The 21,374-nt window shown below is 37.2% G+C and overlaps 1 protein-coding gene across 1 annotated transcript in view; it reads left to right on the top strand.

Moving 5' to 3' along the window:
• The first annotated feature begins 3,327 nt into the window (after positions 1-3,327).
• Positions 3,328-21,374, top strand: part of LOC130026543 (pregnancy zone protein-like) — a 52,111-nt gene continuing 34,064 nt past the window's right edge. The window contains exons 1-12 of the mRNA XM_056117406.1: positions 3,328-3,428; positions 6,932-7,115; positions 8,006-8,159; positions 8,315-8,367; positions 8,643-8,663; positions 9,149-9,317; positions 10,072-10,156; positions 11,258-11,381; positions 12,675-12,789; positions 14,338-14,447; positions 15,042-15,203; positions 19,848-20,075. Of these exons, the coding sequence (XP_055973381.1) occupies positions 3,346-3,428; positions 6,932-7,115; positions 8,006-8,159; positions 8,315-8,367; positions 8,643-8,663; positions 9,149-9,317; positions 10,072-10,156; positions 11,258-11,381; positions 12,675-12,789; positions 14,338-14,447; positions 15,042-15,203; positions 19,848-20,075 (1,488 nt within the window). The 5' untranslated portion in view covers positions 3,328-3,345. The remainder of the gene's footprint in view (positions 3,429-6,931; positions 7,116-8,005; positions 8,160-8,314; positions 8,368-8,642; positions 8,664-9,148; positions 9,318-10,071; positions 10,157-11,257; positions 11,382-12,674; positions 12,790-14,337; positions 14,448-15,041; positions 15,204-19,847; positions 20,076-21,374) is intronic.

The following is a 21,374-nucleotide window of genomic DNA, read 5'->3' as shown; positions in this document are numbered from 1 at the left end:
AACATGGGAAGATGCCATTGTTGACAACATTGATGAGGAATACGATCGACTGGTTCAGCACCTCCATGATTGTGCGAGGAACACCAAGAGAGAGATAGCCACAAAAAAAGTCTGTCTTCGAAAACTCTTGAGCTTATTCGCCAACGTGGTTTGGCGCATGCCTCAGGCAACCGCAAGCAAACGTCTGAGCTCGCAAAGCAGTGCAGAGATGCGATCAAGGAAGACCTCAAAGAGAGAAGAGCAGAAGTACTGGTAGATGCGGCAGAAGCCGGGAAAAGTATTCGTTACGCCCGCCTGTCCTTCGCCAACTACAAGACCAAAATGACTACCCTCCAACATCCTGATGAATTTATCTCGTCTTCCAGAACAGCAATGGAGAAGATTATCCATGACTTCTACTCAAATCTCTTCGATACCCATGTCCACTTGCTGACATACCAAATTCCACAGGATGGATATGTCATTCCAAATGTTCTCGCTTCCGAAATCCAACACGCCATTTCATCAGTAAAGAAATGAACAGCACCCGGCCCAGACAAGGTCAGACCTGAACACCTGAAGAACCTGCCGTCAATATTCATCAATACACTGGCTTGGCTCTTCACATGCTACCTGTGTGAATGCAAGGTTCCGTCCCAATGGAAAACCAGCAGGACTGTACTACTGTTCAAGAAGGGAGACATCCATGACATTGGCAACTATCGCCCCATCTGCCTATTGTCTGTCATCTACAAGTTGTTCACTCCAGTCATCCTGAATAGGATTGGCAGAACACTAGATGAAGAACAACCATATGAGCAAGCTAGGTTCTGCAAAGGATTCAGCACCATCAACCATATCCACATGATAACCAAGTTCATTGAGGTTTCTCGGGAGTTCAAGATGCCTCTCTGTCTAACGTTCATTGATTTAAAAAAGGCCTTTGATTCTGTTGAGACGGAAGCCGTCATTGAAGCCCTAGCCAATCAGGGCATTCAAGCTCAATACATCAAGATCCTCTGTGAGCTGTATTACGGATTCACTACCAGGATCTCACCATTCTACAAAGAAGTAATCATTGATATCAAGAGAGGGGTTCAGCAGGGTGATACCATTTCACCGAAACTCTTCAGTGCCACCCTCGAGAACATCATGCAACAACTGGAATGGGAAGGAATGGGAGTGAAGATAGATGGTCGGCAACTATACCACCTCCGCTTTGCTGATGACATTGTTTTAATAACACCAAACATTAGCCAAGCGGCACAAATGCTGGCCGACTTTGACCGTGAGTGTGGAAAGGTAGGACTACAGCTGAATCTTACGAAGACAATGTTTATGAGAAACAGCCTCGTTCCTGATGCCCCATTCGCTCTCAACGGAACGACCATCTCCAAATGCAACAGCTATGTGTACCTAGGTCGAGAAGTCAACATGACAAATAACCTGGCACCCAAGCTGCGCAGGAGGAAGAGAGCGGCTTGGAATGCCTTCAAGAACATCGAAGAAATAGCTAAGAGGACGAAGAACCTCCGGCTCTGGGCACATCTCTTTGATTCCACTGTTCTTTCTGCATTAACATATGCCTCAGAGACCTGGGCCCTACGCAAACAGGATGAGAACGCTATTCAGGTCTCCCAAAGAGGAATTGAAAGAGGTATCCTTGGAATATCACGTTTCACTCAAATGAAAGAAAGAGTCCAGAGCTCCGACATCCATCGACTCAAGAATCAGGGACGCTGTCTCATTTGCCAAGGTGTCTAAAATCAGATGGGCTGGTCATGTAATGAGATTTAATGACGACTGCTGGACTAGAGCTGTTACCGACTGGGATTCCATGGGATGTCAAAAGACCACGTGGCCACCCACCTACCAGATGGTCAGACTTATTCATCAAGATCATGAACAATCGATTTGAGGCTCTTCATGTTCCTAGAGCAAACAGACGCCATTGGGCTACACTAGCATGCGACAGGGACAAATGGAGACGTTACTGGCGCCTGTTCAAGCAAATTGAAGATTAACGGGAAGTCAAGTGATCAAGTGATCAAGTGATTTCTACATTAAAAAAAAAGAAATGTTTATTTCTCCTCCTATCTTATCATTATGCCAGTTTTCTACACAAAACATACACACCTCTCTTTTTGTGGGTACCTAGTTACAGTATGGAGAATTGAAGGTATTTCTTTTTTGTTTTACTTTTGTTTGGGGGCCATGCTAATGGTGCTCTTTTTTGTGTGTGGTGACTGTTTTGCTTTTATGTTTTGGGGTCACAGCCGGTGGTGCTCAGGATTACTCCTGACTCTGCGCCCAGGGATCACTTTTGGCAGTGCTAAGGTGTCAAGAATGGAGCCCATTTGCCACATGCAAGGCAAGTGCTCTATTCACTTAATTATCTCTATGGCCCCTTTGTGTACTTTTTTTATTTTCAGAATTCCATAAAATAGATCCCAACATCCCAGTCTATTTTGAAAAACATATGGAATGACAAATCACTATTGAAAAAAAAATAGTTTTGTATAGACCAAGGTAAACTTGAATAAAAATATTCATTGAATAAAGATGACTTCTTTTAAAATCAAATGACTTTATGTTCTAGATTTTAAATGAACAAAGAAACAATTAATTAGGTTAGATGTGAGTTACTTTATCAAAAATGATACGATTTTCTTTATAAATGAACAAACATAAAAAAAACTATAAAAAAAAACCCTAAGTTAAGCCAATATAGATATTGTCTTTAAATACATTTTACTTATAGTTCTTTGATGTTTCATTTTTTTCTTTCACTGATGAAAGGTATAAAATCATGCTTCGGGGACTTCCAATGAGAGATTTAGGATATTTCTCCCACTAGTTCTTCTTTAATAAAAAGTGTTGATTTTTATTGTCATGAATTTTTTTTCTTCTTCCTGTGTAGATTAATAGCTAGTTAACAAGCTTCAAAGCACGACATACCAATTAGAAAATAGAGTCAGAGTAATGTCACAGTAGATAAGAAACTTACCTGGCACATGGCCCACTGGAAATTGATCCCTAACATCACGTAGAGTTTGCCATGCCCTACCACAAGTGTTCCTAAATATAGAACCAGAGGAGTAAGCTATGAGCACCACAGAGTGTGATTCCAAAGAAAGAAACAAACAAACAAAAAAAAACAATAGATGAAAGAAGATTGATATTCATGGAAACTATCTGGTATTGACGTTTTTGAATGGGAAGTAGTTAATATGTTACAAAAATAAATGGTCACGGCTTACTGGAACTGCCAGCCAGATAAAATAAACAACAGTGACTCTGAAATAAAAGCAGGAGTTCAAAGAATGAAAGTCTCAGAAGATCATTAATTCCAATTCCTTTCTAGTCATGAGGAAAAACCAGCGGCAGAAACCCCTCTTGATTCTACTCTTTCTGCTCCTTTCCAGAGATGCTTCAACTACTCCAGACCCGTAAGTAACAGATGCAGGGAAGTCTGTTGTCTTCCTTACCCCCATCGTGTTAGCTGCTTTGAAATATGTCTCTTTCTTTATGATTTCTTTTCCTTCACGATTCTCTATGAAATGATCTGTTGTCAACAGTGTCTGGAAAAACCAGTTAGTTGTTATCATGTGGAAGAGATGGACTTCAATTCTAGAAGATTCAGAGACATAGGGCACTAATGTTGATGAAACACTAATTGATGTGGGGAAACAGAATTCCACAACATTGACCCAGGACAAATATAGGGCTGGAGGAGTAGTTCAGTGGTAGGAAGTATGTTTTGCCTGTGAGTAAAAGACACTAGATTTGATCCCCAGCCCCCCCAAATAAAAATGTCTTTAAAAAATAGTGTCTTGACCACTGAAGTAACTGTCTGTTTTCTCTAACTCAGGGATAGTCAAAATAGGTGCACCATCTACAGACCTACAGACAAGTCAGGGTTGGTTTGTCCACTCACACAATCTGTTAGTAAGCCTTTAAAAAGTATTCCTTTAGGTCTTGGGAACATACAGATGAACACATTGTAGAAACTACTCTCAATGCCTTACAGAATAGAGAAAGAATGAAATGATGTGCAGTGAATGAATTAGGGCACAAATACCAGAAAGCAAAACTTTGCAGGACTCTGGGAGAATACTCAGAGCTTGACAAAGGTCCTGACATAAAGAAGGAATCCAGGAGACAGCTTCAAGGGCTGGAGCGTTCTGTTTCTGCCACTGTGAGGTGTCTGGGGAAGAAAGAGCAAAGGGCATAGACAAACAGAGCATCACACAATACAGGGTAGTTCAGTGCCTGAAAATGATGTGACAGTGACAGAGAGTTATTTACTTCTGGTGCGTTTCTATTGTGTTTGGTCACTAGCCTAGCATGACTCAGCAGATAATGAAAGCAATAAGGGAGCTGAGATTGCTTTAGCAAGAATCCTGCAAAGCAGTTCAGATCCTATGTATTAACTATTTTCTCTTCAGAATTTCGTGAAACAAATACATTCCTGATAGCATCCACAAGAAATCCAAGACCATATGCAGAGAAATTCTTACTGTTTTCATCAGTGATTAATTGATTCATCACAGTTGTTGATTTAAATGTATTTTTCATAGCCAGAGCAATAATGAAATGGAGAGCCTACTTCGCATGTTGATTGTTCAGGCTCTATTGCCATAGCACATGATTCTCCAAGAGCTGAGACATGAGTAGGCCCTGAACACTGCTAGGTATGGCCTTTCAAAAACTGTACTTTTTAAATAAATTCTTGACATATCATTGGCAACTAAATTTATAAAACTTTTAAGGTATAGGGGGTCAGAGACACAGTACAACGGGCAAGGCACTTGCCTTACATATTACCAACCCAAGATTTTTTTAAATTTAGTTTTACTTTTATAATGCTGTTCACAATAGTTCATTGCATTTAATATTCAAACACCAATCCCACCATCATGCACCTTCCCATCACCATGAGAGGAAAATGTATGAATATTTCTGTATTTCATCCTGGAGCCATTTAAGTCCTTGTATAAGAGATTACAAACATATGTTAAACCCAAACAAAAATGTGTACTACTTTTGGTACTTCAGTGGGCTAGAGTTGCATTGACCATAGATGTGGCCACGTGCTCCAGGACATTCTGTGTCACTCTCTTCCAGAAGCTTTATTTCAGAGTCTCTGGATCTTGGCCATTGATGAGATTATATGACACTGGTAGAGGAGCGATAGAGGAGTGATAGCACAGCGGTAGGGCGTTTGCCTTGCATGCAGCCAGCCCGTCCGAGCTGGGTTCGATTCCTCCGCCCTTCTTGGAGAGCCTGACAAGCTACCAAGAGTAATCTCGCTTGCACGGCAAAGCCTGGCAAGCTCCCCGTGATGCATTCAATATGCTAAACACAGTAACAACAAGTCTCAAAAATGGAGACGTTACTGAACCCGTTTGAGCAAATTGATGAACAACGGGAGGATAGTGTGTGGATAGTGTGTGTGATATGACACCTGGAGGCAATTTGTGGGTGTGACTGCCAAGCTACTGGAAAACTGGGGAGCTGTGGGATGGAGGCCCGAACCCATTCTGAGCGAGCTTGGAGTTCTCAGTCACGGGTCCCTCATATCTGTTTTTTTCTGCAAGTTCCTGTATAGGTGAGGCTCATCTGAGCCTGTGGAGAGTGGCCTTGAGCATGGTTGTGCGGTTGGATTCTGGAGGATCTGGGCTGCAACCAACCCAAGTTTAATCAGCAGGAATGAGCCCTGCATGCAGAGCTAGAATAAGCTCTGAGCAGAGTTGAGTGTGACCTCCAGACAAACAAAAGTATATATTTAAAGTGTGTAGAGTGTGTAAGGCAATTATTTGATACATTGTGAAATAATTCATGTTTTGTGTGTGAGAGAGCCTTTAATTCTCCTCTGAGCAAGTTTCAGTTATACATGAATTTATACAAGACATAACTATTTTTTTTTTACTTTTTATTTTAAACTCTCCCTATTTCTCTTGGTCAGTTCTTGGCAATCAATTTTCTACTCTATTTCTATGAGCTCAACGTTTCAGTTTTTTTAATTTTATTTTTAGGTGGAACTATGCTATAGTAAATTTTTTCTCTGACTTATTTCTCTTAATGCTCTCATGGTCCACACATGTTGTTACCGATTCCAGAAGGTTTTTAAAAATGTTTTATTAATATTTAATAATGTTTTATTAAAGATAATCACATATTCTTCAACATTTTTAAATTAGAAAATTATTTCTGTCTAAAAAGTAATGAACTCTTTGCTTATCTCTATTTCATGAGCAGATTAAAATATTATGAGCAGCTGAAGCTATAGTCCAGTAGCTAAGGCACATGTCTTGCATGAATTAAACCAGGTTGCCTTCCTGGCACCACAAGTCCCTTGAGCACCACCAGCCTGGCCCTGATAGTCCCCAGCATCACAGGACCAAAGGCACCACTGCATGCTTGAACATGAGCATTGAATAATAGACCAATTTTTCAAGGAATAACTGGGATTGGCCCCTGGCATCCTCAAAGCACTGCTTGGTATGCTCCACTAGAAAAATAAAGAGAGAGAGAGAGAGGGTGAAAATTTCCTTAGCACAAGAGAAGCATATAAATGCTATCTTGTTAGCATCTTCTGACTTTCTGAGCTGTTTTTTGGCTTGCTTTGTTTTGCGGCCACATCAAGTGAGACTCAAGGTCTATTCTCAGCTCAAGGCTGAGGGCTCACCACCTGGGGTGCTCAGGAGACCGTGTTAGGCTGGTCATAGATCCAGGTCTCCTGCATGCAATACATGCCCTAGGACTTACTGATTCTCTCAGGCCCTCTAAGGTCTTTGGGATTGACCTTTGTGGTATGAGCTCCGCAGTCCTGCTAAAGTGTAGGATCCAATCCTATGACTGAGACAGTCATGAAGAATATCCAACAGATGGCTGCCATGAATGTCTTCTGAACCTCTCCACAGTTCACCCAGATCTCTCTTCTCCACAGGCAGTACCTGGTGCTGGTTCCTTCACAACTTTACACTGGAGTTGCCGAGAAGGCCTGTGTCATGCTCAATCACATGAATGAGACAGTGACACTGAATGTGGTTCTGGAGTATGGATTACAGAATGGGAACCTCCTCACAGATGTGGTGACAAAGAAGAACTCTTTCTACTGCACCCCTTTCCTTGTTAGTATCTCCCTTGGACTTAGAGAAAAAGCATATTCATTGGTGCTACTTGTTCTGATGTCTCAACAGTGGTAAAGACAAATGAATAGAACAAATTTCGTGAATACAAATAAAATAATACAAATGAATATTCTGCAATTGGTCAAAGGTTACAATAGTAATAAGAACTATTCCATTTGCTCTTAAACTTCTGAGGAAAGTAAAGTTTGACAGATATAAACACTGGGATTCATACATTGAAGTGATGTGTCTAAGATACAACAAGTAGTTGATGGTTAATATGCTGTCCTTACATTTTTTATTATCTAAGATATTAAATATTTAGTATGTGGCTTACTACCAATTATAATAGAACACGGTGATGTTGGACATTGGAAAACAATATCTAGTAATTATTTCAGTAAAATTACCATTATGAATATATAATTATTCAAAAGTTAATAATAATGCTACCACCACCACATTGTGTGAAACTGTGGACCTGTTACTTCCTTCACTGATGTGATTGAAGTAAATAATTTATTGCAATGGCATTTTATCTTTCATTAAATCAATAAATTATTATCCTCTTATACTGTGTGAAAATATATACGATAAGGATCCTTCTTCCTCATTTATTCTCAGGGACTTCATCACAGAAATGGGAGCTGGAGTGATAGCACAGCGGGAAGGGCATTCATTCGCCTTGCACACGCCCAAGCGTTCAATCCCTGGCAGCCCATGTGGTTTCCTGAGTGCCAGGAGTAATTCCTGAGCGCAGAGCCAGGAATAAACTCTGAGCACTGACAACTGTGCTCTTCCCCACTCCCAAAAAGAAAAGAAATTATCACATTTTAAAAGGACTCAGAAATGAATATGGGCAGATTCTGCAGCTTGATTCCATTTTACAGATTCCAGACATGGCAATTACCTCGGCATTAATATCTGTGCATGTGAGAGGTCGAACCCAGAACTTTATTGAGAAGAAGGCAATGAAGATAACAAAAGCAGAGAGCCTGGACTTTGTCCAGACAGACAAACCCATTTATAAACCAGGACAAACAGGTATGAGGAACCAAATAAACAATAACAACTTTGGGAGTGGAAATATAACCCTTTATTACTTCATACATTCAGTTCCAGAAATTCTGGCTTGTCATCTGCATTACAGTCCTGAACTTCCAATGGAAGATTTCATGGGTAAATCTCTTCTATTTCAGTGAAATTTCGCATTGTTTCTGTGGATTTCAATTTTCGACCTCTGGAGGAAACAGTAAGTCATGTTAATATGGGGAATCAGGAGAAAACAGGAAAAATTAAAAATCCATCCTTCCAAGAACCAGATGCAAGACAGTATAGGGTTACACCTGAACAGCAGATCCCAGTTCAATGCCTGGCACCACATATGAAATCCACAGATGAAATTTAAATTAAAATTATTTGTGCCCTAGAGATATAGAAAGTGTTACAGAGAAAAACATAGTCAGCAGGATGTCTTATTTTTTCTTTATAAGTTCTTTTACATTAATACTATTTTTTTCTTTTCAGTTTCTGGTGGTGTACATCGAGGTAGGTAATATATATTCCAATAAATTCAGTTGGAATAAAGATTTACAAGGTACGTGCAATTACTCCTCTCACCTACTCCCTCCCTACGACTACTTTACAATACTTAAACAAATACCGTTTTCCTGCCTATCTGAAGTTCTTTGAAGAGTTAATATGACATAAATGAACAATCATATCTGTGTAAATAACAAATTTCCTTGAGATGATGCTATTTAGTTGCTCTGTTATTATTCTTGTCAAAACTGAAATGTACAGTCTGAAAAATAGGTACTGAAATCTCCAATATCCCCTAGATGATAAAATCACTGCCTCTTTGAATAAAAACTCTTATTTAAAAAAAAAGAAGCAGAAAGAAAAGTTGCTAATATTTTTGTTACCAATTTATCAAACATCTATTATCCAATGCCCAAAGTTATCCTCTCCTAAAATCTGTTGCATTACTAAAAAACATTCATTTCCGTTTTTTTTCATGTCTTTACCTCTAGGATCCCAAGAAGAACCGAGTTTTCCAAAGGCAAAATCTCACATTGCAACGTGGTCTCACCGAGCTCTCTTTTCCTCTCTCAGAGGAGCCCATTCTGGGTTCCTACAAGGTCATTTTGCAAAAGGCATCAGGGAAGAAAACTGAGCACTCTTTTGAGGTGGATGAATATGGTACGAATTTTGCATGTGTGTGAAACTCTTATATTTGAAGTATTTAAGACTGGATAGTTTTAAATACTAACAAGTTAAAAAAATCTGACATATTATAGCTGAAAATCAGCATGATTAAGAAAACTTACTTAAATATTTACTAAGTACTTTTTATGCACTCATTTAATCCTCACACTGAACCTCTGAGACATATACCCATGAAATCTTCCATTGAAATCTACCAACTTTCCGTGGTAACAACAGCACCTTCATGGTCAGTAATGAGTCTTCTGTGTTCATAATGTAATAATCCTACACAACTCTATCCGAGATTGTTTTTTTAATAGTGATTGCTGTAGCACTGCAGCACTGTTTTACTGTTTTTCCGTTGTTCATCGATTTGCTCAAGCGGGCACCAGTAACGTCTCCATTGTGAGACTTGTAGTTACTGTTTTTGGCATCACTGTCACTGTCACTGTCACTGTCCTCCCGTTGTTCATCGATTTGCTTGAGCGGGCCCAGCAACATCTCCATTGGAGACTTTGTTGTTACTGTGTTTGGCATATCGAATACATCACGGGTAGTTTGCCAGGCTTCACTGTGCGGGCGGAATACTCTCGGTAGCTTGCCAGTCTCTCCGAAAGGGGCAAAAGAATCGAACCCAGGTCAGTTGCGTGCAAGGCAAATGCCTTACCCGCTATGCTATCGCAATGATTACTAATAGTTAGAATATCTCTTGCTAATTTCACCTCTTTTTTTCTTTCCTTGTTAACAGTTCTACCCAAATTTGAGGTCCAAGTGAAAATGCCCAAGATTATTGGCTTTCTAGAGGAGGAATTTAATGTCACAGTCTGTGGTCTGTGAGTTGTATTTTTCATTTTGATTTTCTTTCCTTGATCTATTTTTATTTCAAATGTTATTGTTACTTGATATGAGTATTTTAATTAGAGGAAGAATAAAACTCTTTCCAAGTGATCTAAGCCACGAATAGAGAGTAGGAATGGTAGCAGATGTTATTTTTACAATTGGATTTATTTATTTAATGCTTAAAATAAGCCAGGGAATGTTTTAAGAGTCTTGTGTTTAATATTATTGATTTGTCTTACCTTAATTCAATAAGATAGAAATAATTATCTTCAATTAATAAGTAAGGAATCTATAGTGCACCGGATTGAATAAATTTGTTCAAATTCCTGCAGATACAGACTTAAATCTAAATCCATTAGTGTAACTCTAGAGTGAATTTTTCAGCTCAAATCTCTAGTGCCTTTGCCTTTGCAATTAAAAAAAAATCTAGTTCTATGAGCATTTGTATATCTCAGCTAGTGTGTTAAACCGAACCAGCTATCCAATTCTGGAGTTATGATATCTATATTATTTTCTGTCATATTATACCCATTTTTAAAATTTATCTCATCTTTTCAAACTCTGAAAGTTAAGATCAAGTTAATTCAAAAGATAATGCCCTGCCACAGGGGTGGGGTGGGATGGGGAGGTGGGGGTGGGAGGTATTCTGGGGGCATTAGAGATGGGGAAAGGGCACTAGTGGAGGGATGGGTACTCAATAATTGTATAACTGAAACCCAAGCACAAAAATCTGTAAGTCTACAACTGTATCTCATGGTGTTTCACTAATGAAAAAAGATGAGCTAGAATCATAACTTAGACAAATTGACAGAAGTGACAGTAAGTAGGACAATCTTAGACTAATGAACATCTCAGTCTTAAAGAAGAGAGCTGAGAAAAACTGCACTGTCAGTTTTATACAGATCAAATGAGTATTTTTTCTTAAAATTTAGGATATATTTCCATTTAGATCAATAAGATACAGTTTCAGAAAACGTGCTTCTAAAGTACAAAAGAAATAAAATTACTTTAGATGAATATAAATTTTAAATAGAGCAAAAATGAAATACAATCATTTATATTAAATATCTCTGTATGATGAATTATTTTTATAGATACACCTATGGAAAGCCTGTCTCTGGTCTGGTCACAATTAATGCATGCCGAAAATATCAACAATATTATTCCTTTTGCCAGTCTAAACGTCCAACAGCTATCTGTGAAGAATTCACTGAACAGGTATATGGAAACTAGTTCCCTCAGCACACAAATGGAGAGATCTTGCTTTATTGTAGGTTATCGTAACAACTGAAACACAACAAATAATGGTGTTTGAAATCATTAACTTGGAAATAAAGGAAAAATGTCAAGATTGCCTGGAAATTTTATGTCCACTTACAACTAATGTCACCGATTTATAGTGGTGTTTATTTTTCCAACTTGTCAGTATCCTTTTAACAAAAATCATGCCTAATTTAAGGACATAAATTTGTGTTAAAAATTAAATGCAGATATTTCTGGTTTGAGAAGAAATAAACATAAATTTATAGGGTGTGACAGAGTGAGCAAACACTCTAAGGGTTTGGAAAATAGTTATCAAAACTACAGAAAGCAACTAAGTGAGAAACAAGGGCATGAGTATGACCAGGAATGTCAAGATAAACATTGACAATCAAAATAAACATGCAAAGAATCTCAAGCTAAAATATTTAATATACCCAAGAGGCTAGGATATATTTTTAGTTTCAAACTGAAGTATGATATCTATTGTAAGTAAATAATATTATATGTATAGGTTCAAAATGAAAATAGATCTTTATTAAAACATGCACTCCAATATTAAGTTTGGGGATCCAATTTTTAAGTATTTAGCTATTCATTGAATTTTCCATATTTCTATAAATGTCCTTGTTGTAGAGAAAATACTGTTAAATTCAATCATGGGGACAGGAATGTATCTCAAATGTGTTATATGAGGGAATTCTAAATTTAATTCCTAATATCCCTGTTATTCCAAGCTCTATGCTGAGAGCAGTACTTGAGTACTTCTTGATGTAGCAAAGAAGAAAAATAAGTAAATAATTAATTAATAACACAATCCTTGGCTCATATGTACATGGAGATTGTTCAGAGATTTCTAAGAAGATGCTAAATATAAGTTTAGTTTTGGAGAGTAGTAAGTGCTGGCTAATATAAATATGGAAACAAGAATGGTATGATTTGATCAACATCATGTTCAAATAATATTACAAATATTTGTGGCATATTTAAAGTGGCATATTTAAAGTGTCTAGGAAATTTAATATGGTATAAGTAGGAAAAGTTTTAGAAGAGGGGAAATGACAAAGATTAGGTAGGGGAAGAAATTTTGCTATTTTTGTGCTTAAAAGGAAATAAGCACCAAAAAGATGATTAAGACAGTTATAATACCCCTCTTTATGAGCAAAAATAATGAGCAAAAAATTTCATAAATGATTTTTTTAATAGCAAAGCAAATCATGTGACCTAAGAATTATCTTTCTTTCTCTTCAGGCAGACAATAAAGGTTGCTTCACACAACTCATAAAGTCTCAACAATTTCAGCTGGGACATAGAGGATATGAAATGAAAATAGAGGTGGAGGGCAGGATCAGAGAGGAAGGAACAGGTGTGTATTATTTTTAATATTTATTGATTCATTCATTTCTTAGTGCTGTCACAAAAGCACAGGGACAACTGAATGGAAATGGGGAGTTTTGTTGACAGGATAGCAACTTGTCAATTGGGGAGGATGTTCCCCAGTATGGCTAGAGCACTGCTTCTCAAGAGGAAATTGGGGGGATGTGTCAGCTTTTATTCCCAGCAGAGACATATTTGACCTACCAGCTTCCAAATATTTCAGTCATTTTACAGGAAGCTCAGATATATTTATGAGGAAGAATGGTGAGTATACATAATAGAGGAACAGATGATGAATACAAGTCATATGTGCTGAAAGTGGTTCATATTTTAGTTTTTCAATTAACATGCATATTTATAAGGAAAATAGCGAGTATAGAGGGAGATTAATGAGTATATACCACTAAGGAACATAAAATGAACATATCTCATATGTGCATAAAAGGGTGGAGAAACATCAAAAGATGTGTTTTTTGGATGCTAAGGAACTGGGAGTGAGCTGACGTTGAGACGGACTGCTCTGTGTGTCTCCATTGGTCAGTATTTTCTGTCCAGCAGCCTGGAGGCCTTATTAGTACAAAAGTGTTTTTAAGGCTTCTGTCTTGGTTCAGTCAGAGGCAAACGAATGAATAATGAGGTGACTTCTACCAGGGAAAGATTGCCATAGCCTCTGAACTACAGCACTCAGGCCAATATGTATATTTTAGCTTTCCTAACCCCAGAGTTCAAAGTTTTCAGGGGCAAAAGGGAAGGACCAAAGTTGCAAAGAACTTTGACTTCAGACACATCAATCTTCCAATCCATGTTAAATACTTGATACTTTGTCAGGACTTTGAAAGTAATATGATCCCAGAGCCAAAGGAGTTAGAGATGACAACAACAATATATATATATATATGTGTGTATACATACATACATAATAAAATTCCACCATACATGCAACAGGTAAGGGATAAATTACTGTTAAGAGAGGTCACTAACTACAGAACTAAACAAAGGTTTATAAAGTAATCTTTGAACTAATGAGTATAGAATAGTTGGTATTTTGAAAAATAATGAGGGACTAAAAATGCATCATCAGAATAGGAAAAAAGATGTATTCATTCTCAGAAAAGTTAAAATGGAGGAAGTGCAAAAATTCAAATCACATGCAAAGATATTAGACTGTGAAATCAATTGTGCTAGAAATTTAAACATATTTTAGGACAATATAAAAATCAAATTGTACACCGAATGTTGTAGTGGGATGATGACAATGATGTGAGTAAAAAAAAAAATAACAAAAAAATAGAGCAAGGTCACAAAGAAGATGAGAGAAAAATAAAGCAAGAACATCAAGGTTTGCACAAAATATGTTTGAACCCAGAACAATAGTACACCAAGCATTTTAAAATGAAGTAAAATCTAATGTGAATTGCATTTTCCAAGTATGAGAAATGCTGGAAATAAGAAAACAGGATGTAGGTAGTATTGTTATGATAGAGAGAAGTTGGAGTTAAGGTTGGAATAAGTCGAACCTTATTTTTTACATTTTCAGAATTGGAATTAACTGGGCATGGATCCTCTGAAGTCACAAATACCCTAAGCAAACTGAAATTTACTAAAGTTGACTCACATTATAGACGTGGGCTTCCTTTCTTTGGGCAGGTAAAATATCTTTTAAATATATAATTATATATACTTGGGAATTAACTTGAGAAAATAAATTTTAATATCACAAAATCAAAATGTATTTTAAGAATGTATGTGGTTAGAGTAAGAAATTATAGAAAATTGCAAATTTTAAAAAGTCAAAACAATTACTAAAATTTAGAAAGGGCAAAGCTTTTGTTCACTTTGTAGCAAATCTCTATACTACTTTCTTATGTGTGACTCGGTTTAACCAATTGGTAAAATATAGGAAATGGAACAGATTTTTTAAAAATGAAAACAACTCTTCAAAGTCCTGCAGAAGCAAGGTATTGAATAGAGTTACTCTAAACTGAGAGATAGAGAAAAATTTATATTATAAAAAATTGAGGAATCATAAATCTACTTTTGTTGTTCCTCAATTAAACGCTCATGAAATCATTAGATAGAATGTCAAAAAGAAAAGAATTATAGGTAAGAATCTAACAAATCTCTTATTTTCATATTCTAAAATCTTTAAATCTTCAGTAGTCAAGAGGTTAAAAGCAACAGGAGGGGGAAATGTTGTTGCAACATGTCACTTACACCCAGTTATCACTTTCCTACTTTTAGCTTCTTCTGGTTGATGAAAAGGACCAGCCAATTCCCAATAAAACTGTGGAGGTATATTGGGATAACAGACAAAATCCCCACAACTATACTACTAATGAGCATGGCCTGGTGGACATTTTCATGAATACCACCAACTTCACATCTTCTTTCTTATATATCACGGTAAGTTCTAACAGTACCTGGGATTAAAATGACAGCTCACTGGGACTACATAATTGAAGGACATATGGAAAGCTGATGAATTCTAAGGATAGAAGAGGCAGAGTAAACTAGAAATTAAGTAAATATGGCAACCTAAATTTATTCTCTACCCGAGAGCTTTCACTTATATAAATGCTTATACCATGAAGGAGTTCCAGGCGGCTGAGTAAATTATCTTTAAAATTTTATTTAAAAAGTAGATTTGGATCCTTACAGACACCCTCAAATACATGATCATTTAATCTTTGATATGGGAGCAAGAAATAAGAAGTAGAACAAGGAAAGTCTCTTTAACAAGTGGTACTGGCAAACTGGACAGCTAAGTGTAAAAACCAAAACAAACCAAAAAACAAAAAAACAAAAACAAAAAACCAGGCTCAGACCTCTACCTAACACCATGCACAAAAGACAGATAAAAATGAATTAAAGATTTCAACATCAGGCCAGAATCCATAATGTACATTAAAGAAAAGGCAGGCAAAACACCCCAAGATATTGAAGCTAAAGGTATCTTCAAAGATGAAACACCACTGACCAAGTAAGTGGAAGCAAAGATAAACAAACAGGATTATCTTGAACTAAGAAGCTTCTGTGTCTGGCATATCGAATACGTCACGGGGAGCTTGCCAGGCTCTGCCGTGCAGGCGAGATACTCTCGGTAGTTTGCCGGGCTCTCCAAGAGGGGCGGAGGAATCGAACTCGGGTCGGCCATGTTGGCTGCGTGCAAGGCAAACGCCCTACCGCTGTGCTATCGCTGGCAAGCTCCCCGTGACATATTCAATATGCCAGACACAGTAACAACAAAGTCTCCAATGGAGACGTTACTGGGCCCGCTCGAGCAAATCGATAAACAACGGGAGGGCCTTTACCTTTACCTAAGAAGCTTCTGCACTTAAAAATCAAACAAAGAAACAAAAAAGTGAACAGGATGAAAAGACAGCCTATGGGGGCCAGAGCAATAGTACAGCAGGTAGGGCTTTTGCCTTGTATGCGGCTGACCTGGGTTCGATCCCTGGCATCCCATATGGTCTCCCAAGCATCACCAAGAGTAATTCCTGAGTGCAAAGCCAGGAGTAACCCCTGAGCAGCATCACTGGGAGTGATCCAAAAAGAAAAAAAAAACAGCCTACAGAATGGGAAGGAAATTCACCCAATACCCTTCTGATAAGGGGGTTAATGTCAAAGTATACAAGGCACTGATTGAGTTCTACAAGAAAAAAACAAAATGTCCAATTCCATAAGAAAATGGGGCAATGAAGTTAACAGAAACTTTCTCCGAGAAGAATTTATTTTTTATTTTTTATTTTTTTTTATTAGTGAAACACCATGAGGTACAGTTATAGACTTATAAATTTTTGTGCTTGGGTTTCAGTTATACAACGATCAAGTACCCATCCCTCCACCAGTGTCCATCCTCCACCACCACGGGTCCCAGCATCCACCCCACCCCCATCCCCCCCGTCCCACCCTGCCTCTGTGGCAGGGCATTCCCCCTTGTTCTCTCTCTCTTCTTTTGGGTACTGTGTTTTGCAAAATAAGCATTGAGTGGCAATCATATTTGGTCTATAGACTACTTTTAGCATGCTTCGCCCACCCTGGGAGGGTCATCACAACACCCTTTATTTGGTGCTCTCTTCTCTATCTGAGCTTCCTTTTCATCTAGCACGTGTGGCTGGCCTTCAAGTCATGGAGCAAAATTCCTGTTACTAATCTCAGCCATTCCTGGGTGTTAGTCTCCCTTTTTGTTGCTTTATGTTCCCCAGACGAATGCAATCTTTCTGTGTCTATCCAGCTCTTTCTGACTCATTTCGCTTAACATCATACTTTCCATGTAGTACCACTTGTATGTAAATTTCATAACTTCATCTTTTCTAACAGCTACATAGTACTCCATTGTGTAAATGTACCAAAGTTTCTTTAACCAGTCATCTGTTCTCGGGCACTCAGGTTTTTTCCAGATTCTGGCTATTGTAAAGAGTGCTGCAATGAACAAACAATTGAGGATGTCACTTCGACTATACCTTTTTGCCTCTCTGGGATATATTGCCAGGAGTGGTATTGCTGGGTCAAATGGGAGCTCAGTTTGTAATTTTTTGAGAATCGTCCATACTGTTTTCCAAAAGGGTTGGACCAGCCGGCATTCCCACCAGCAGTGAAGGAGGGTCCCTTTCTCGCCATATCCACGCCAGCACCGGTTGCTTTTGTTCTTGTGGATGTGGGCCAGTCTCTGTGGTGTGAAATGATATCTCATTGTTGTTTTGATCTGCATCTCTTCTCAGAGAAGAAATTTGAATGGCCAAAAGGCACATGAAAAAATGCTCTGCATTGCTAATCATCAGGGAGATGCAGGTCAAAACAACAATGAGATATCATCTCAAACCACAGATACTGGCACACATCCAAAAGAACAAAAGCAACCAGTGTTGGTGTGGATGTGGGGAGAAAGGGACTCTCCTTTATTGTTAGTGGAAATACCAACTAGTCCAGCCTTTTTGAAAAACAATAGGGACATTTCTCAAAAAAACTACAAATTGAGCTCCCATTTGACCCAGAAATACTACTTCTGGGAATATGCCCTGGAACCCAAAAACACACAACAGAAACACCATCAATACTCCTATGTTCATTGCAGCACTATTCACCATAGTCAGAATCTGGAAACCACCTAAGTGCTGAACAGATGAATGGATAAAGATACTATGGCACATCTACACAATGGAATACTATGCAGTTGTTAGAAAAAATGAAGCCATGAAATTTGCCTATAAATGGATGGACATGGAGAATATTTTGCTGAGTGCACTGAGTAGAAGTAGAGGGACCTATATAGAATGACTCATTCATTTGTGATATATATGTATATTATATATGTATGTATATGTATATTATATATACATATATCACTGTATCATTGTATCACTGTCATCCTGTTGTTCATTGATTTACTCAATCAGGCACCAGTAATGTTTCCATTCGTCCTAGCCCTGAGATTATAGCAGCCTTTCCTTACTCATCTTTCTCAATGCTGCCATATTGGAGGCTCTTTTAGGGTCAGGGAAATGAGACCAGTTATTGTTACTGTTTTTGGCATATCAAATACATCACAGGTAGCTTGACAGGCTCTGCTGTGCGATTTATACATGTGTATATATATATATATATATATATATATATATATATATATATATATGAAGACTATGTCCATGGCCAGGGAAAACAGGAATTAGGAGGACTGGTCAATGGTTGAATCTAACCACAAGTGTGTGAGGAGTGGAGGGTAGGTAAGATAGAGATGAAACCAGTATGTCAGTAATAGCTGGGAATGATCATACTGGACAAGAATTGAGTGTTAAAAGTAGGTAAAGGGATATTCTTTTTTTTTTAGTGTTTTTATTTTTTATTTCTATTTTTTTTCTTTAAGTAATTTTTAAAAATCGTTATTAGTGAAACACCATGAAGTACAGTTGTAAACTTTGACTATATTTTTTTGCTTCTCTGGGATATATTCCCAGGAATGGTATTGCTGGGTCAAATGGGAGTTCAATTTCTAATTTTTTGAGAATCATTCATACTGTTTTCCAAAAGGACTGAACCAGTCGGCATTCCACCATCAGTGATGTAGGGTCCGTTTCTCGCCATATCCGCACCAGCACTGGTTACTGTTGTTCTTTTGGATGTAGGCCAGTCTCTGTGGTGTGAGATGATATCTCATTGTGGTTTTGATCTGCATCTCCCTGATGGTTAATGATGTAAAGCACTTTCTCACGTGCCTTTTTGCCATTCGGATTTCTTCTTTGAGAAAGTTTCTGTTCATTTCATCGCTCCCTTTTTTGACCGGGTTGGATGTTTTCTTCTTGTGGAGTTCAACCAGTACTTTATATATCCTTGATATCAACCCCTTGTTGGATGTGTATTCAGTGAATATTCTTTCCCTTTTAAAGAGATATTCTTGATAACATTTCAGCATCAATACTGCAAACCACAGTGTCCAAAAAAGAGAGAGAGGGAGGGGGAGAGAGAGAGACAGAGAGAGAGAGAGAGAGAGAGAGAAGAAAGAAGAAAAATTCCTGCCATAGAGTCAGGCAGGGAGTAGAGTCAGGCAGCGAGTAGGAGGTGGGAGGAGGAAATCTGGGGACACTGGTGCTGGGAAGTGTACCCTAGTGGGGGGGATGGGTGTTGGAATACTGTATGACTGAAATCCAATCATTTACAGCTTTGAAAGGGTCTATCTCACAGTGATTCAATAAAAAAGTTAAAAAATAAATTTTTTTAAAAAGTAGATTTAGCTTTGTTATTTTAATGTGCCATTATTTTTTGTTTTGTTTTGTGTTGAGTATGTAGCTCTTCTGCAATTTGTAGCCATAAAGGCATTAAGAAAAATATTCATCTTATATACAATATAAGATTGTGAATAAAGTATGAATAAAATAAGCTTATTATAAATTTATATAAAATATGGGAAGGCAGTTTCAGATTTCAATTCATTTGAGAAAGCAGATTTTAATGTTAACCAAATAGGAATAACTCCTGTAAAATCTTGAGTAAATGATAGTTCTATAGATGAATAACAAATAGCCTCCTAAAGACCTTTATTTCTTCCATCAGGTCATTTACAAGACTTTTGACTTCTGTCCTGACATGCTATGGCTTGAGGAGAATCCTGCACAGATCCAGCACGTTGCAAAGCGTGTTTTTTCTCCAAGCAATAGCTTTGTTCACCTTGAACCTATCGCTGATCCTCTCACCTGTGGACAAGCCCAGGAGATCAGGGCACACTACATCCTAAATGAACAGATTCTGAAGGATGAAAAAGAGTTAATATTCTACTATTTGGTAAGAATAAAAGTCGCTATAGTTGTTTGTAATAGTATAGATTCCCAAAAGATTGAGTTGCTAAGCAAGGACTTTGTAAGATAATGATTATATATATATATATAATTATATATATATATAGTTATAATGCCTGAAGTTGCTCCTTTACAGATCATTACTGCTTTAATTTCTCACTTATTCTATGGTCTCCTCTGAAATTTTTATGCTTTTTTTCTGAGGATCAAGGGAAAACCATGAAACCATGAGAGAAGGAAAAGCCTAGGACAAGCCTTGTTAAGTTAATGAGAGTGCTTTTCATGTAACTGACTAGCTAGATAAGGTTAAGACTCAAACACTAAGAACAATGAACTGAGACTGTGAGGACAGTGGGAATGTTTTGATAGTAGTGGTAGTGGTTTGTAAGTATTAAATAATATTATGAAAACTGTTGTAAACCACATTTTCTCAATGAAAATAGAAGGTGTGAGAATTGGAAACTTATCAATAGGATATAAAATTATACATAGTCTTCTGAAACAATTCAATTTTGATAATTGGAGAAGTAAAAAATTGAGGCAAAGAAGTGATATTTTGTACCAAATAATTTACAAAGCTCATGGTTGCTATTATTTCATAGGAAAGTACATTTATAAGTATATTTTAAACTGGTATATCTTTGAGGTCAATATATATATTCGATATGCCAAAACCAGTAATTACAACTGGTCTCAATATATATTAGATTATGCAATATATATTATATATATAATATATTATGCAATAAAATTTAAAATAATCAAAGTTGGTTACTTACTCAAATAAACCATTTGAAGATAAAAGTTGTATTTGTAAGATCTTCTTTAAAGAATTAATTATAAGTGACATTTTTATATTCTATAAAAATTAACAGTAAGATTTCTTGCTTTCTGGTTATTTCTACTTATTGCTTTCTAGATAATTTACCTCTAATTTTATCTGTAAAGAAAAAAGTCTACCATATCACCTGAATATTGGAGATATTATTTATACCTACTTCACAGAATTATCAAGTTGATTAAATAAAATCTCAAAGCTAAATGATTTATTTTGGTTCTAGTAATAGAAAATAGAAATAAGTTAGATGGAATATTTAAACTAGAGGCAACAAAAGAGAATATTCACATACAGTTTATATTCACCTTTATTATATAATACTTTGCCTAAGATAGATGATTAAAATAATTTGTTGAAATAAATGCAAAATTGAAATCTTTTATTCAAGATAGGTAGCAAACATTAAAGTAGTAAAACACCACAAAATGATGTGATTGTTATTTAAGA

Source organism: Sorex fumeus, unplaced genomic scaffold (genome assembly GCF_029834395.1).
Source record: "Sorex fumeus unplaced genomic scaffold, SorFum_2.1 ptg000003l, whole genome shotgun sequence".
Classification (NCBI taxonomy): Eukaryota; Metazoa; Chordata; class Mammalia; order Eulipotyphla; family Soricidae; genus Sorex; species Sorex fumeus.
Note: the sequence above shows the minus strand (reverse complement) of the source record. Positions and strands in the feature narration are given on the sequence as shown.